We start from the raw sequence: 16808 nt of genomic DNA, 5'->3' as shown, positions 1-16808 counted from the left end.
AATAACTATAGCGTCTCTCAGGGAACATCAGGGAAGCCTTTGACACTCACACAAAAAAAGACCTTTTGTTTCCTTTTTCCAAGAAAACAGTCTTCATCTCAACAGCCATGTTCTGCAGTGATAAATCTGTCCACAGTCTCTCTAAACTCTTCTCTTATTCAAGAACATTTTATGGACAGAGAGATAGAGAGGAGGCAATGAGCAGCCACTGAGAGAGATGGCTTTAACATAAACATTTCTCTGGCCTCAACAAATTTTCTCCCTACACATTTCCATATGACGAAGGCACAGATATAACTTGGCTGTCCTCCATCAATCCCCTGGGATCCTTGTCCAGATTCTCTCATTTCCCTCCCTCTTGCCCATCAGCCGCAAATGCAGCACTCACGTCTTTTACAGAGATGAAGGCATCCTGGAACTCCTCACCTTCACTGCTGCAGGCACCAGGAATACTCTCTGCCCTTTCTGCCAGTTACCATGGCTCTCGGCTGCCCACAGGTCTCTCCTGTGAGACTTGCTCCAAGATATCAAGGGGATATCAGACGTTAGAAAACTCTTGGCCAGGGAGGAAGCCTTGGGTGGTCCCTTAAAGGATTTCGGAAAACAGAAAGAAAGATGACCCCTACACAGGAAGCTCTCAGGAGTGTGCTTATCTTCAGCCACACTAACGTACTCAAACCCGAAAGTAAAATAAGATATGGAGAGAGAACTTTGACTTGGCATGGATAATAAATCTAATAATTACATACTTACAAGTTACAGAGAGGATCAAAAACAAGTGGTTTCTTTCTTTCTGGGAAATGTATTATCCAGGTTCATAGCATAGACATTTGAACTTGACTGCCTGAGTTAAAATCCTGGTGAGGCTATTTACAAGCTCATGATTTCGAGCAAGTTACTCAACCTCTCTGTGCCTCAGTTCCCTCATCTGACAGTGAGTTTAATAATAGTACCTACCCTAAGTTTTGTGTGGGGATTACATGAATTAATATATGTAAGGCACTTAGAAGAGTGTCAGTAACATTATAACTTCTGTTAGCAATTTTTATTTTAATGTCTTGTTCAATTCATCTCAATATATCTCCCATTCTGATGATAAGTTTTCATCTGCCAGTTAGGCCCCTCATTCCATTAGACAGAGAATTGAAAAGACATTCATACTTTCTGATTCTCTTTTTCCCAGACGTAGAAATTTCCTCCACTGATGTGATATCCATCTCAACCATGATGAAAGACAAATAGTTTAAAATTCCAAGATTGTTCTCTGGAACCTTTCTTCTTCCTTCCATGCTGCAAATAGTGAGAAGAAGTAAGGATGAGATTGCCGTCCTCTGTCTACATAATTCATTTTTGTTTTGAAGATCCTTCAAGTCCTATGAATCCTAGAATAATTGTTTTTCTCACTTAGAATGACAGAAAGAAATTCTGAGTTAGAGCCTGAAATAATTAAGAAAGCTCTAATTTACACATTTTTGAAATTCTGGATCTAAGATTGAGCATCTATATATGGTTTATAAGAGACTTAGGAAAACAAGAAATAAATATAAACCAGACATAGTCTAACAAAATTGTAAATATGGCAATATTACTTTCAAAATAAAAATAACTTTCAGAGAGAAATCATTCAAAGAAACAAGATCGCCCATTCAAATAGAGACATTCATTAAGAATATATAACTTTCAAGGATTTCCTAGTGCTAACAACATACAATAGAATTAAAAAATGCAAAATAAATTCGAATTCAAAAAGAAGTTTACAATCATAATTAATCAGAAATGAACAGAACCATTATGAAACATACAAATGAAGTTATAGAGGCTTTTTAAAAATTTAAAGTAAGGACAGAAATCGAGAAATAATATTTTTTTTTTTTGCAGGGAATGATTTGCTCCGAGCTAACATCTGTTGTCAATCTTCCTCTTTTTTCTTCTTTTTTTTCCCTTCCCTGAAGCCCTAGTGTGTGGTTGTATATCATAGTCATTAAGTCCTTCTAGTTCTTCTATGTGAGCAGCTGCCACAGCATGGCTACTGACAGATGAGTGGTGTGGTTCTGTGACTGGGAACCAAACCCATGCTGCCTAAGCTGTGACAGTGTCGAACTTTAACCACTAGGCCATCAGGGCTTGTTCCATAGAGGTTTTAAATAACATAACAACTATGCTATATCAAATCTTTTACCTTATGAGTGGGTGAGATCCAACACTTTCTCTTAAATTTCATTAATATAAATCCACATCAGGCAATTAAGATGGATTAGAAGAATGACTCAATGTGACACTTATCTAACCCCTTCCTCCACTGGGCTTGAAGTGCCAAACCTTTCCCAGGTCTGCCTATATAAATAAATACCAAAATATCTGTCACCACCACAGGACACCCACACAGTCTCTCTGGAGACAACTACTCTATTGGAAGAGGCTACCAGAAAAAGAAGAAAACAAATCAAGTCAGCAGATGACTCCTCCATTCCTAGGTGGTTAACTTCAACAGACAACGTCTGCAAAACCTCCTATTTTCCACCTTACCCCAACACGAATAACAGTGGCCACCAGGGTAGAAGTAAACAGAGCATGGGATGTATCCCAGAAGTGTCTGTACCTTCTCCCTGCTCCAAGTCCCCGCGTTCAAAACCTGCAACCTTCACTCTTCATGTAAGAGAAGTTTTGTGAGGAGAAAACTTCTGATTCCTTGCTTGTCCAGAACTTTCTTTCTTTTGACCTTACGCTTAAATACTAGTTTTGTTGCTTAGATCATTCTAGTTTCCATTCAGGGAGGTAAAGACTACATTCAATTGTTTTCTAGCAACGAATGTTGAATGACAGACATATGATGGAATCTGATTCTTTTTGTTTTATACATAACACATTTTTTGGACCCTGGAGGCTTTGAGGTTTTTGTTTATTTGTTTGTTTGGAGCTCTAAAACTTTACAAGAATTCATGTATAAATAACTCATTTTTTTCCTCCAATAATCCAGCTTTTTTTGAAGTGTCCTTTCAATCCGGAGACCTGTTTCTTGCCCCTAATTTCCTTCTTTCCATTCTGGAAATCCTGTCAGATGAATGTTGAAGTTATGGATCTATTGTGATTAATTCAACCTATGTTTCCTGAATTTTATATCTTTGATTTAATGCACCATATTCTGGGAGAATCCAGTAACTTCATTTTTCTAGCCCAATATTTTGATCTTCAGCAGTGTCTACTCTGATAATTGACCCTTCCATTTGGTTTCTATTGTAAGCCAGTTTTTCATTCCCAAGAATGCTGATTGTTTCTCCAATCTGGCATCTCCTATGAATGAATCCTTCCTATTATACTTCAAATTTTTATTAAAAAAAAAATCTCTATCCACACATTATTCTTTATTTTTTCATGTTAAAGAAATCTGAAAATTGGAGATAAGCAAAAGTAATACATAGAAACACCCATATTTGTACCACTCAGAAATAGATACCCTATCATTATTTTTTGTGATTTTGAAACCTATCCTTCCATATTTCTTAAACAAATAGGACCATACTGTGCACTCTATTTTAAAAACTGCCTTTTGAAATCAATAATATCTTGTAGTTTTTTTCTCTCTCTCTCTTTGTCACTCTCTCTCCCTCCTCACCTTTCTCTCTTAAACACACAAACATTGGTATGTGCTTAATGTAACTCTCTCAAAATATTCTCCACAGATTAGTTGGCTTTACTCAGACAATTCTCTATCATTGAGGAAAATATGTAAGATATGTATATGAACTTTTCAAATTTATTTTTTCAGTATTGCTGGAAATGTATATTAATCCATTTACATTTTGTAGTAGAATACACACACAAACATATATCACAAATTTCAAAGTAAACAAAAGAGGCAAGTAGTGTTTTCAAATCTTCTCTTTTCCCCGTCAGTTTTCCCTTCCCAGTCCCCAACATTCTAGAACAAAACCATTAGGTAGGTGTCAGCCCAAGTGAGACAGGAGAACCTCAGGGAGGAGGGCTGCCCAGCATGGTGTGAAAGAGCTTGAGTGGAAAAAGGAGGGCAAGCATGAGGTGAGAGGTAGCCCTGAAGAGAACTAAGGAAGAATATATTGTACTATATTAAAACAATGCAATATTATGTAGCAATAAAAATTTAAAAGTACAGATACATACAGCGTGGTTGAATCTCAAAAAACATTTTGTTTAGCTGAAGAAGCCAAACACAAAAGCATACATACTGTATAATTCCTTATTTGTTGTTTTTAAAATTTTAGAATAGGCAAGATTAACTATCATGATTTATATCAGATGCTATTTATTTTTCCTGGAATGGATGGACTGACAATGAACATGAGGGAAATTTTCAACAGAACGAAACATTCCATATTTTGTTTTAGGTGGTGATGACGTGAGAGTAAGCATTTGTGAAACCTCGTTGAAAGGTACATTTCAAAACCATGCGCCCCACTGTATGCAAATTATATCTCAATAAATTTAATTTCTTAAAAAGCTGAATGCACCTCACTGTCTCTAAAGAATATTTATTTAGGATCTTGGTATCCCTTTGGCCAGATTGTTAGTGGCTCTCATACTAATATTTATGCAATTACTGTTTGTGTCCTTGATTATCTGTAAACCTTGTCTGACATGAAGAAACATGAATTAAACTAGGAAATCACGTGAAATGGAAAGAAAATGCCTTTTGAGCACATTCTATGTCTGGAACTGTACAATTGTGTTGTTATTTCTATTCTACTATTGGGAGCCCTAAGGTTCTTGGAAATATAGCCCTAAGGTTCTTGGAGCCCGGAGACCTCCATCTCCGACGTCTCTTTTCCCCTGCACAGTTCTGCCCATGGCTTCCAATGTCAATTATTGTGTGGGAAGAGGAAGTGTGCTTCTCTTGGTTTTATTCTCTACATCAGTTAACTTTGTGAGTTGAACATTGGGATGACCAGAAGACCTGAATATCATATAGGAAGATGATTCTCTCTCCCTCAATAATGTGATTTCAGCCCTTTGCAGGTGAGAGGAGAGAGCTCCACTGAGCATTTTCAAGAAAAGCAACTTTAGATTTTCTATCATTCTATAACTCAGCCCAGTCCAAAGTCCCTTGGGATGACCTTTACTACTTCCACTTCTAAAGTAACTAGAAGAACTGGAGGCAGGCTGTGACTTTCTCGTTAGACCCATTCCAGGAGAGGCATTCAAATGCCAGTGCCTCTTGGCAGCCCTATTTTTCCCTCTTATGAATAATATTTTTCCATTCCAGAGATGGGTGAGAAACCTGCTGTTCCCAGCCCCTGCCGCCACAGGCTTGGATGCTGACCACAAGAACAACTAGGTGCAAACTGTCTCTGGAACTGGGCCTTGTAGGTGCACTGAGGAGTCCAGGAGCTTCCTGGAAACCCCTCGGCTCAATCTGGATGGTGAGAGAGACATGTGTGGTGATGTGCAGGTGTGTCTGTGGGAGATGTGGGTTCTGAAAAAAAGAAGAGCTTGAGCTCTGCGTCCCATGGTGAGAAAACTCCTTTCCTTTTTGGAAGTTAAGCCACAAGAGAATTTTTGGTCAAAATAAATAAACAAATGTATGTATGAATGAATGAATGAATGAATGAATGAATGAAGGAGGACGACAGATTAGCTGAGAGGAGTGGACAAATTTTGTGTCTGACTTTATTTCTCAACATTGAACTCAGGGTTTTCAATTTCAAGAGAGCTCTGGTGGGAGAGTGAATCCATAGATAAGCAAGGCAGTGCACAGGACACAAGAGAATGGTTTACAGTTTTCTACACCTGCTGGGGACACAGCGGCTTTCAGAAAGAAGAGAGGGAAGGAAAACCCATTGGGGGTGGGGTGGGAGTTGGTGGGTGTTTGTCTTAAGGTCTATGAGGGAAAACAGCCAAAAATCTGTGTATAAAAGTAAATCTTTGAAGAGGAGATTGTTTTTTCCTAAGAACTTTCACTCTGCTGGCTTTCTCACCACCTTCTCCTACATGGACCTCATTGTCAGAGGGAACAGTTCATGTTTCCAGCATGCTCCACTGTCTGCTCTGAAGAAGATGGTGAGTTTTCCTGGCTACTCTCCTGCTGGCTTCCTCCTCCCTCTTCTCCTCCAGGTGTCTACATGGTGCTCAGCAGGTCAGTATTCTGCCTCATGCTTTTTATTTATTGGCTTGTTTTCAATGGCCCTTCTCATATAATGAAAAACCTTAGTCATCCATCAGCCACAACTCTACCCCCTCTCAAAAGCAGTTATATCCTGGAGAATCTGTGGCTATGTCTGCTACTAACAGGAGGCTTGAAGTGTCAGGCCAAGAATGGGAGTGTTCTCCTTCATATCAATGCCCCTTCCTCCTTTGGGAAGACCTCATAAAACTCATAGCTGTAATATTTACAAATCTTGATTGAGTATGGGTGATTTTAGCCTGTTTGATTTTGATGTAACTATTGGTTAAAATACACTTTGTAATGTTCACACTGCCAAGAAAACCCAAGTCTGAGTACAAGGAATTTGGACACAGGATCCCTGAGCTCTATCTTGTTATGATCTTGGACAAATCATTGATTCTTTCTGGGATATGAATCCTTCTTTCATAAAATGAAAGGACCCCTCAGTATGAAGTTTTCAGACTTCAGATTTGGAGAGAAACTAGTATGAGATCACAATAATGACTTTTTTTGTTATCGTCTCTTTAATTTGAGGACAATTAGGCAGTGAGTATAAAATGTTTAATTCCCATAGATGTTGAATCAGCAGTTCTGCAAGAATTTGTCCTAAAGGAAAGTTCTCCCATGCATGTAATCAGGTAGAGATGACTATATGTACTAAAATGTTTGGATGTTCTTTATTGCGGAAATTGGTACATAATAATCTCATTTATGTGAAACAGAATGATATTTTCCACTACACTGTGGCTGTAAGTTATGTCAAATGCCTTTTCTTTCTCCTTTTTGCATTTTTTTATTGTGAAATTTTTGTTGTACATTATTGTTTATCAGTCACCATATAAGTGCATCCCTCCACCCCTTGTGCCCAGCCCCCACCCCCCCCTTGCCCCTGGTAACCACCAAAGAGTTCTATCTGTCTGTGTGTTGGTTTATCTTCCACATATGGGTGAAATAATGCACTGTTTGTCTTTCTCTTTCTAGCTTATTTCACTTAACATAATACCCTCCAGGTCCATCCATGTTGTTGCAAATGGGGTGATTTTGGCTTTTTTTTATGGCTGAGTAGTATTCCATGATATATATATACCACATCTTCTTTACCCAGTCATCAGTCAAGGGACATTTGGGTTGCTTCCATGTCTTGTGAAACATGTATGGCCAACAGCCCAGTATCAGTTAGCTAAGGACATACATCTATTGAGTTATACCAGTACCCTGGGTTTTATACAGGAATGGAAAAGAAGGAGGGACCACAGACTCAGTACAGCCTAATAGCCAATGTGATGCTTCTTGCCCAGAACTGCCTGATCCACACTCCCTGAGACAGACCGGCCATGGGCTCCTTCCTCTAAGCTCGTACATCCTCGACATTTGTGCTCACCCCTCCTGGACATCCACACAGCCATGCCTTTGTGAACTCTTCCCGCCCCACAGAGTCACTGCATTTGCAGGCCCTAAGTCCTCATCATTCACAGGATCCACAATATTCTGGTCCTCTGCTAAGCAGTTTTCCCCAGGGGGTACCAGTCACTTTTTTCAGTCATCACGGATCTCTACAGTAAAATAATTTTCAAGCAGATGGCTGTGAGTGACTTGATGAAAGAGCATATTTTATAATTCAGACTAAGTTCCCATTTTAGCCCACAGCATCCTCCTTCCCTCCCTTGGGGAATCCAACCATCCTCTCTGGTATGGACTGCTCTGCCTCTTAACATCTGGAGCCACTGGCCTCCAAGTCTTGCACCCCTCTCAGGAAAATGATTTTTATGAAAAACATTTCTCTGTGATTCTTAGCCTTCATAGTTATTTTAAAAACCAAAAAGGCCTACCTCACCTTATAAATTCTACTTTTCACCTTGGGATAAAACACTATTAATCCTCCCCCTACCCCAACACACAGTAACCTAAATCTCAAGGTCATAAACATCTACTTACCCTCCTAGGACCAGAGACAAAGGGATGAGTGAGGAGAGAAGTACCTTCCAATAGCCCTACTCCTGCCACCACAAAAAAAATGATAATTGCTTAATGTTACTTTGCCATACTTAATTCTCAATAAATCTCTTTTTCATAGGTTTTACATAACTTACATATAAATACTATTTGTAAGTGCATGGAAAAAATATGTCTTCTCAAATGCCAACCTATCAACGGTTGTTACTTGTGAGGAATAGAGTTGAGGAAGTTAGATTTTTATATATAAGTAAATTTTAAAATATATATTAATTTTTTAGAAAATAATACATATAAGAAAGAAATATGTTTGGGTCCCTAAATAAAGAAATGTAGATGGGTCTTCTGTCTCATCTCCCCTCACTCATTCCCCCTAACCTGTTTCTGATTTTCATGTAGTGTCTGAGTTTTCTGTGAAAGGACCAGCTGAGCCCATCAATGTCCTGCTAGGGGAAGATGCCACCCTGCCTTGCCAGCTGTCCCCTGAGCAGAGTGCAGCCCAGATGCATATCCGGTGGTACCGAGTCCAGCTCTCCCCTGCTGTGCTCGTGTACCAGAATGGACAGGAACAAGGCGGGGAGCAAATGCTGGAGTACCGCGGAAGGATGGAGTTGGTGGGGGACCCCATCCACAAGGGGGCTGTGGCCCTGCTGATCCAACACGTCCGTGCCTCTGACAATGGCCAGTACCAGTGTCGTTTTGAGGATGGTCACATGTCCCAAGAGGCCATTGTGGAGCTGCATGTTACAGGTATGTTAACTTGACACAGAGTATATATGTCACCGTGTAAGGCAAAGAGAAAGATGAGGACGTCTGGATTCCTAACCAGAATTTCTTGTGATCTTCCATCTGTTGATGCTACCTTGTCTTGCAGAATGTCAATTTCCTTAACTGTACAGTGAGGATAAGACTGCATACTCTATTTGCTATTAAAGACCAGAGAAGGCAATATTTCCGAAGGTGTTTTGGTATCCTAAAAACTCTGGGAAATTAATTGCCTAGTATTAATTCAGATAGGTACTGACACCTCCAAACATTAGTTTTTACCCAATCAGGAGAGAAAGACAACCAACAAAATTAAATTCCTTTTTTAACTTTAATTGTGCATGTTTTTTTCTCTTTGGAATGACTCCAAAGCTCTCTTAGTCCTAATATAATGCAAATGCATTAAGCTAATTTCAACACTGAAACACAGATTAGCCTAACACTGGCTGTGAGTGGTTTCTTGACCTCTGAGCTTTAGTTTACTCATTAGTCAGTCTAGAGAAGGGTAGTTCAGCCTTCAGACTTAAGGACTCCTAAGCCCCGAGGACGACAGGCTTCAAACACATGTCTTTTCTCCTCAGGTTTGGGCTCTGCCCCTCATGTTCACATGATGGGGCCTGAGGATGGCGGGATCCGAGTGCTGTGCTCCTCAGGTGGCTGGTTCCCAAAACCCGGGGTGCAGTGGAGCGACACAGCGGGAGTGAAGCTACCATCCTTCTCTGAGTCTCAAACCCAAGATGGAGATGGGCTCTTCCATGTGGAGGCATCTCTTGTGGTCACAGACAGCTCCCTGGGCAATGTGACCTGCTCCATCCAGAATCCCTTGTCTGGCCGAGAAAAAGTGTCAGCCATCTTCCTTCCAGGTCAGTGAGGCACAAACCCCAAGGCACAATTGGGAGTGTGGTAAGGGCAAAGAGGAGGGAAGGAGGGCTGGGGGAAATCTTGGAGAGAGGGCAGGGCTTCCTCTAGGCCAGTCCTCACTATGTCTCCACATGCCCGTGTCAGAGACGTGTCCATGGAAGGCAGCCCTGGCTGGGACACTCCCTGTGCTGGGGCTCCTCCTCATCGGGATCAGCTACACTGGCTGGAGAGAGAGAAGTAAAGAAAAGGAAGAAAGAATCTCACGAAAGAGGGCAGATGAGGAAGGAAAAGGAAATGGCGCTTACTGCCAAAGGTAAATCAGGGCAGCAGGGCAAATCAGAGGTTCATGGAAAAACTGGGGATGCAGTTAGTGTAGGAGAGATGGGGAAATGACAAGTTGCCTCAAGGACCCCAAGGAAAACACAGGGTACCAGGAATTCCACAGAGCTGGAAGTCCTATGGAAAGGAGAAAACCGTGTGGGAAGCTTGGAGATGTGTGGGCAGTGGTCATGAGGCCTCTAAAGTGGGACTCCTCAAACCACACCAGGCCCTTTCATGCCTCTGTGCCCCAACCTGTGCTGCTGTTTCTCCTCGTGGAACTGTCTTCCTAATTTTCTCTTCCTATTCGTCCTTCAAAAATAAGCTTCAGAAACACCTAAAAAAATCTTAGCTCCTGTGAAGCGTGGGCACTCCTTCCTCTGTGACCCCATGATGCTTCCCATATAACTTTTCTTAGCACTTGTCATTTTAGATTTGACATGCACGTTTGCTAATCTTTCTTGCCTACTTAACTATGAGGCTTTTAAGGGAAGGCCAAATTGAATTCATTTAGCTACTCCCCGAACTCAGGAGCAGCTAAAACCCAAGTTGATGAATTTTATATCTCCTCCTCTTTCAGCAAACCTCAAGGCAGAGCTTGGTGAGTCTTGCTTCTTCTCATGCCCTGTGTAGAATTTGTTTCCCTTTTCACACCTGTTCTGGGTCTCTCACTGAGTGTTGTTTCTTGCAGAGTGGCGAAAGGCATTATATGATGAAGGTAAGAGACTCTGGGTTTCCCTCGCCACCTGATGTCCCGATGCTCAACACTTTCTCAGCTTCCACCTCTTAGAGGAAATGACTAAAAGGTTTAGTGATGATTAGTGGAAGAAAAATAAGGGGAAAGGAGAGGAATGCGAGGCCACAGATTAATGTTTTACCTGGATTTCCTCTCTTTTAGATTGGAAGAAGGCCCTGCTATATCCTGGTAAGTAACTCTCTGGCCTTAGATTCTGCCATGTGCCTCTGGTATGCTGAGTATAATAAGCAGAGACACACACACACACACACACATCCAACCGCAGGGTGTGAAAATTTATTTGGTATCAATATGTAGTATTTTGTATTTGGAGGCTCAAATAATAAATTGTTTTCCAGAGCTAAGGATAAAGGAGATATAATTGCTAACTGGTAAATTCCACAACGTGGCTAGGGTAGAACTCAACATGAAATGGGAGCCCATCCACTATGTAGAAGGAAAGGACAGAACTCAGAGTGATTTTGATGAGATTTTGGAAGAATAAAGAATACCCTATATTGTGTCAGCATTTCTATACTGAAAATAACTTTTAAAAGAGCAGATACTGGGGCCGACCTGGTGGCGCGGCAATGAAGTTCATGCATTCCACTTCAGTGGCCCAGGGTTCGCTGGTTTGGATCTTGGGCGCAGACCTACTCACTGCTCATCAAGCCAGCTGAGGTGGTGTCCCATATAGAAGAGCCACAACTCTACAGCTATGATACACAACTATATACTGGGGCATTGGGGAGAAAAAAGAGGAAGATTGGCAACAGATGTTAGTGCAGGGCCGATCTTCCTCAAAAAAAATAAAAAAAGAAAGAAGGAAAGAAAGAAAACCAAAACATCTCATCTTTTAAAAAAAAAAAGAGCAGATACTGTATTATATTTTATATTTGGAAAAAAGATATTTTAACTACGTTTTTACTTATTTTACCTATTTGAAATAAAAAAGTAAAGTTCAATATACAGGGACAAAGATTTATGTTTGAAAAACAATCTTTTAAAATATTTTTATATCATTTGTAAAAATATGTTTATCTGGTGGTAGAGGAAATGGGCTATTTTTATACATTTTAATATCTGTCTCTATGTATTGTGTGGGTTTACAAGTGTGTGTGTGTGTGCGCGCACACGCCTGCCCGTGTGCATCTGTAATATAGAGTTGGACCTCAAAAACATACTAGGTCATTTTTTTTTATTGAGGTCATAATGGTTTACAACATTGTGAAATTTCAGGTGGACATTATTATTTATCAGTTTCTGTATATACTGCCTTGTGCTCACCACCAATAGTCTAGTTTTTATCCATCACCATATATATGTTCCCCTTTACCCCTTTTGCCCACCCCCCGACCCCCTTCCACTCTGGTAACCACTGATCTGTTCTCTTTGTCCATATGTTTGTTTATCTTCCACATATGAGTGAGATCTTGTGGTGTTTGTCTTTCTCTGTCTCGCTTATTTCGCTTAACATAATACCCTTAAGGTCCATCCATGTTGTTGCAAATGGGACCATTTTGTTTTTTTTGTGGATGAGTAGTATTCCATTGTATATATATACCACATCTTCTTTATCCATTCATCAATTGATGGACATTTCGATTGTTTCCACATCTTTGCTATTGTGAGTAATGCTGCAATGAACATAGGGGTGCATAATCTTTGGATTGTTGATTTCAAGTTCTTTGGATAAATAGCCAGTGGTGGGACAGCTGGATTGAATGGTATTTCTATTTTTAATTTTTTGAGACATCTCCATACTGTTTTCCACAGCGGCTGCAACGAGTTTGCATTCTAACAGCAGTGTATGAAGGTTCCTTTTTCTCCACATCCTCTCCAACATTTGTTATGTTTTGTCTCGGTGATTATAGCCGTTCTGACTGGTGTAAGATGATATCTCATTGTAGTTTTGATTTGCATTTCCCTAATGATTAGTGATGTTGAACATCTTTTCATGTGTCTGTTGGCCATCTGTATATCTTCTTTGTAAAAATGTCTATTCATATCCTCTGCCCATTTTTTGATTGGGTTGTTTGTTTTTTTTATTGTTGAATTGTATGAGTTCTTTATATATTTTGGATATTAACCCCTTGTTAGATATATGATTTGCAAATATTTTCTCCTAGTTGGTGACTTGTCTTTTTGTTTTGTTCATGGTTTCCTTTGCCTTGTGGAAGCTTTTTAGTCTGATGTAGTTCCATTTGTTAATTTTTTCTTTTGTTTCCCTTGCCTTAGTAGACATGGTATTTGAAAAGATACTGCTATGACAGATGTGAAAGTGTACTGCCTATATTTTTTTCTAGGAGTTTTATGGTTTCAGGTCTTACATTCAAGTCTTTAATCCATTTGGAGTTAATTTTTGGGTATGGTGCAAGATAATGGTCTACTTTCATTCTTTTGCATGTAGCTGTCCAGTTTTCCCAATACCATTTATTGAAAAAACTTTCCTTTCTCCATTTTATGTTCTTGGCTCCTTTGTCAAAGACTAACTGTCCAGAGATATGTGGTTTTATTTCTGGGCTTTCAATTCTGTTCCATTGATCTGTTTGTTTATTTTTGTGCCAGTACCATGCTGTTTTGATTACTATAGCTTTGTAGTATATTTTGAAGTCAGGTATTGTGATGCCTCCAGCTTTGTTCTTTTTTCTCAGAATTTCTTTGGCCATTTGAGGTCTTTTGTTGCTCCATATAGATTTTAGAATTACTATGTCATTTCTTGAATATATATTTGTGAAATTTTAATATGCCAGACATTGTGCTAGATATTGGTAGCATAAGCCATTATCTCTGACCCTGTGGAACTTAAAGTCCATTGGGGGACGTAAGCTAGGAACCAGGCAACTACACATAGTCTGATAACTGCTTTGATAAGAGGAGATCAGAGGAGCCCCTCCCAAAGTGTAAAGTTGGTTAAGCAGTTTCTATTAATAGTTTTCTTCATGAGCTGCTTAAAAATGTTCCCGTGATTCGTGAAGAGAGAGCAAAGTACTAAGGATGAGAATGTTTGAGTTTTAGTTCCAAGTCTACCAATTACAGCTGAGAAACCAAGTCATTTTCTCTTTCTTGACCTTAGTCTCTTTATCTCTAAGAGAGAGAGATGGGAATACATGATCTCAGATGTCCTTCTTGACTCATATATTCATAGATTCTATACATCAGAGGGCTACACTTCTTACAGGAGGGCAGTTCAGTGAGAGATCACAGTGCTGTTTCTGTTCAGAATTACGGATATGTTCTTATCTGCCTATTGCCTCAAGACTCTATGAGAATATCCAATCTTTAAATAAAATCACAAGTCTTACCGTAACAGAAGTGGCTGCAGGCAGAAGCAGACGCAGTCCTATTCCTCATGAGGAATCTGTCTCTGGAGAAAAATATGAAAAATCTAACTACAGGGATCAAAATAACAGGAGTCAGTTTAAAGACCTTAGCCGCAAGCTTAAGCTCTACTCTGAGGAGGTCATAGGCTGGAAAAACCCCAAAATAAAGTAAAATGAACGGACATTTCACAGCTCTCATCTTCAATGAGGAGGGCCATAACAGTCTTAAAAGCATGGGCACCTGGAACGCTAACTAGACCCCGCTCCAGGTATTCTCCAAACCCGGCTCAGGCAGGAGAAGCTTATTCCCCCAGCATCAGGCTGAATTTTGGGATAGTTCCTAACCTGAGAATGAGCACAGAAAGCATGCCACGTGTCCTGTAGTTTCTGGACACTACCAGAGTTTGAGGGACTTAGAGGAGGAAGTGAGGAGAGTTGAGAGGAGAAAGCAATGAGCCAAGGAAGGAAGCATTTTGCTTCCTTTTCATTCCCTGGATATACTTCCATCGAGGTCTCAATTTATATTGCTCTTTTTCAGACTGGAGGAAGGAACAGTTCCAGCCTGGTGAGTGGGTCTTTATCATTTTGGCTTCCCTCCAACCTGCCCTGTGATATCCCATTGAAGATCCAGAGGCACCATTATTTGGGTAAAGAGAAGGAAGAACATGAAGATCATTAAATGATAGCCTGAACTGAAATTGCTGCTAGGATTAGCTCCTCTGGTTGTATTCCCACCTTTATATATTGGCCCAGCTTTTTTGTCTGTGGAGTCCACTTGGTTCTGAAACAGGAATTCATAGCCCTTCAGCTGAGGAGACCCTCAACTAGTAAAAAATGCTCAAAGTGGCAAGAGTAACTCAGCTTCTCTTTTTAAAGAGCTCAGCTCACATGGAGCCCATTACTAATTGAGGAATATACGTCCAATTTGTAGAGAACATGAAAAGAACACTATTCTCAAGTAAATATTGCAAGTCCTTTACTCACTCTGGCACTCTGCAAAGAAACTGATAGTAGCATAGATAAGATCAGATGAGATAAGTAGCATAGAACCCATGGTGAGAGCACATCTAACCCCCCGACTTCACCTCCCCCAACACACACATATTCAGGGGAGAGGTGTTCTTTCACCACTCGATCCACATTTGCCCTGTTTCCCTAAGGTTTCCCCTGTACAACAGCTTTCTTGGTCCTTTCCTTTTTTTTTCCCCGTTACAGTAGTTGTGACTCTAAATCATGAAATCTTTCACCAGAACAATTCTGACCCAGGGAGAAAAGAGAACTTAAGGGACGGAACACAGGATCTATCTCTTAGTAATAAGCAAGAAGACTGCAACCTTATCACACTTAATCAGGAAAACTTCACTTCAGGGAAACATTATTGGGAGATGGATGTTGAGGACACTGAGGAGTGGACTTTAGGCATTTATGAGGAGCCCACAGAGAAGATCAAAGATCTCCAAAAGAAGACATTCAGAGTCTTAGAGAAGAAGGGATGTGAATACAGGGCTCTTGCCTGTTGTCTCCAAGACATTTCTCTAGAAAAGACTCTCCTGATAGAAAAGTGTCCACAAAAGATTGTGATTTTCTTGGATTATGAGGACAGTGACATTTCTTTCTACAACATGACTGATGGTACCCACATTTTCTCCTTCACCCAGGCAAGATTCTCTGGGTCTCTCTATCCTTACTTCAAATTTAAATCTATGGAAATCTCTTCATCCTCACAATATTAAGTAACTTAGAGGAAGTACCTATACCATGAAGACAGTAGCCCATTCTTTGTAAACCGTAGGACTTCAGTCCTGATGGGTGGCCTCAGACCCACTGATTATGAGGCCTCTTGGTCTAAGGCTCCAGAGTCTCCATGACCTGAGTTTCTGACCATGTCAGGCAGTGTTTCTTAAATGTTCTGCAGAGAAGAATCATTTTTTTGTTATTGTTATAAATGATGTTTCTTGCTTTATATCTGATATATCACAGACTGATGATTTTCTTAAATGAATTACTGGAAAAATGAAGTGAATAAAAGACAAAGATATACAATTACAAGTGGTAGTTATTTTATGATTTGATTCAATATGCCTAAAATTATTTTGTCAATTTTCTCTAAAAGCTTTTTAATACTCTATGTCTGTATTTGCCTCATAAAGAACTGGCAAGAAACAGTTTATATATAGGTACTGGCCTGCAGACCACACTTTGAGTAGTACTGCTAAAGCAATATTCAAAGGAATAAAAATTAGATAAACCTCCTCACATTTCTCAGCAGCAACAGTGAAAAAAAATGACAAGAGTGCTATTTTCAAATGTTGAAGGAGAAAAGTTAAACTATAATTTGATAACAAGTTAAGCTATATCTTAAATGCAAGGATAATTTGAGGAAAGAAAAAATAAATACCAATCACAATCCAATTCTAACAAATGTGATGATGTCAACATGATAAAGGTCTAGGGGAACCAGAATGAAGTGAGAGCCTATTGAGGTATTGCTCTTACTGAAGGAAGAGAGAGACATTTTATTGCTTTGCCTAAGACATTAATGAGGGAAATGACTATTTTATATTCTTGGAAATTCTAAGTGTGCAGACTAGCAGAGGTAAGGAAGGGCCCTTCTTCTTCTCTCTCCAGTCAAAACTATCTATTACTTTAAAATGAAATGTTACAGGAAACAGTACCCGGTGCTCAAAGGGGTAAGAAGAGAGTGTGTGCCTACCAG

The 16808-nt window shown here is 39.9% G+C and overlaps 1 protein-coding gene across 1 annotated transcript; it reads left to right on the top strand.

The window, feature by feature from the left end:
- The first annotated feature begins 5285 nt into the window (after positions 1 to 5285).
- On the top strand, positions 5286 to 15825 carry LOC101407230 (butyrophilin-like protein 1). The gene is given in 11 exon segments (XM_087437816.1): positions 5286 to 5393; positions 6001 to 6106; positions 8489 to 8839; positions 9436 to 9717; positions 9860 to 9947; positions 9949 to 10028; positions 10614 to 10634; positions 10725 to 10751; positions 10932 to 10958; positions 14631 to 14657; positions 15308 to 15825. Coding segments are annotated over 11 exon segments (1635 nt in total).
- The last annotated feature ends 983 nt before the right edge of the window (positions 15826 to 16808 follow it).

This window comes from Ceratotherium simum, chromosome 13 (assembly GCF_057802395.1).
Source record: "Ceratotherium simum simum isolate JZ-2026a chromosome 13, ASM5780239v1, whole genome shotgun sequence".
Taxonomy (NCBI): domain Eukaryota; kingdom Metazoa; phylum Chordata; class Mammalia; order Perissodactyla; family Rhinocerotidae; genus Ceratotherium; species Ceratotherium simum.
This window is presented reverse-complemented; position numbering and strand designations above follow the sequence as displayed.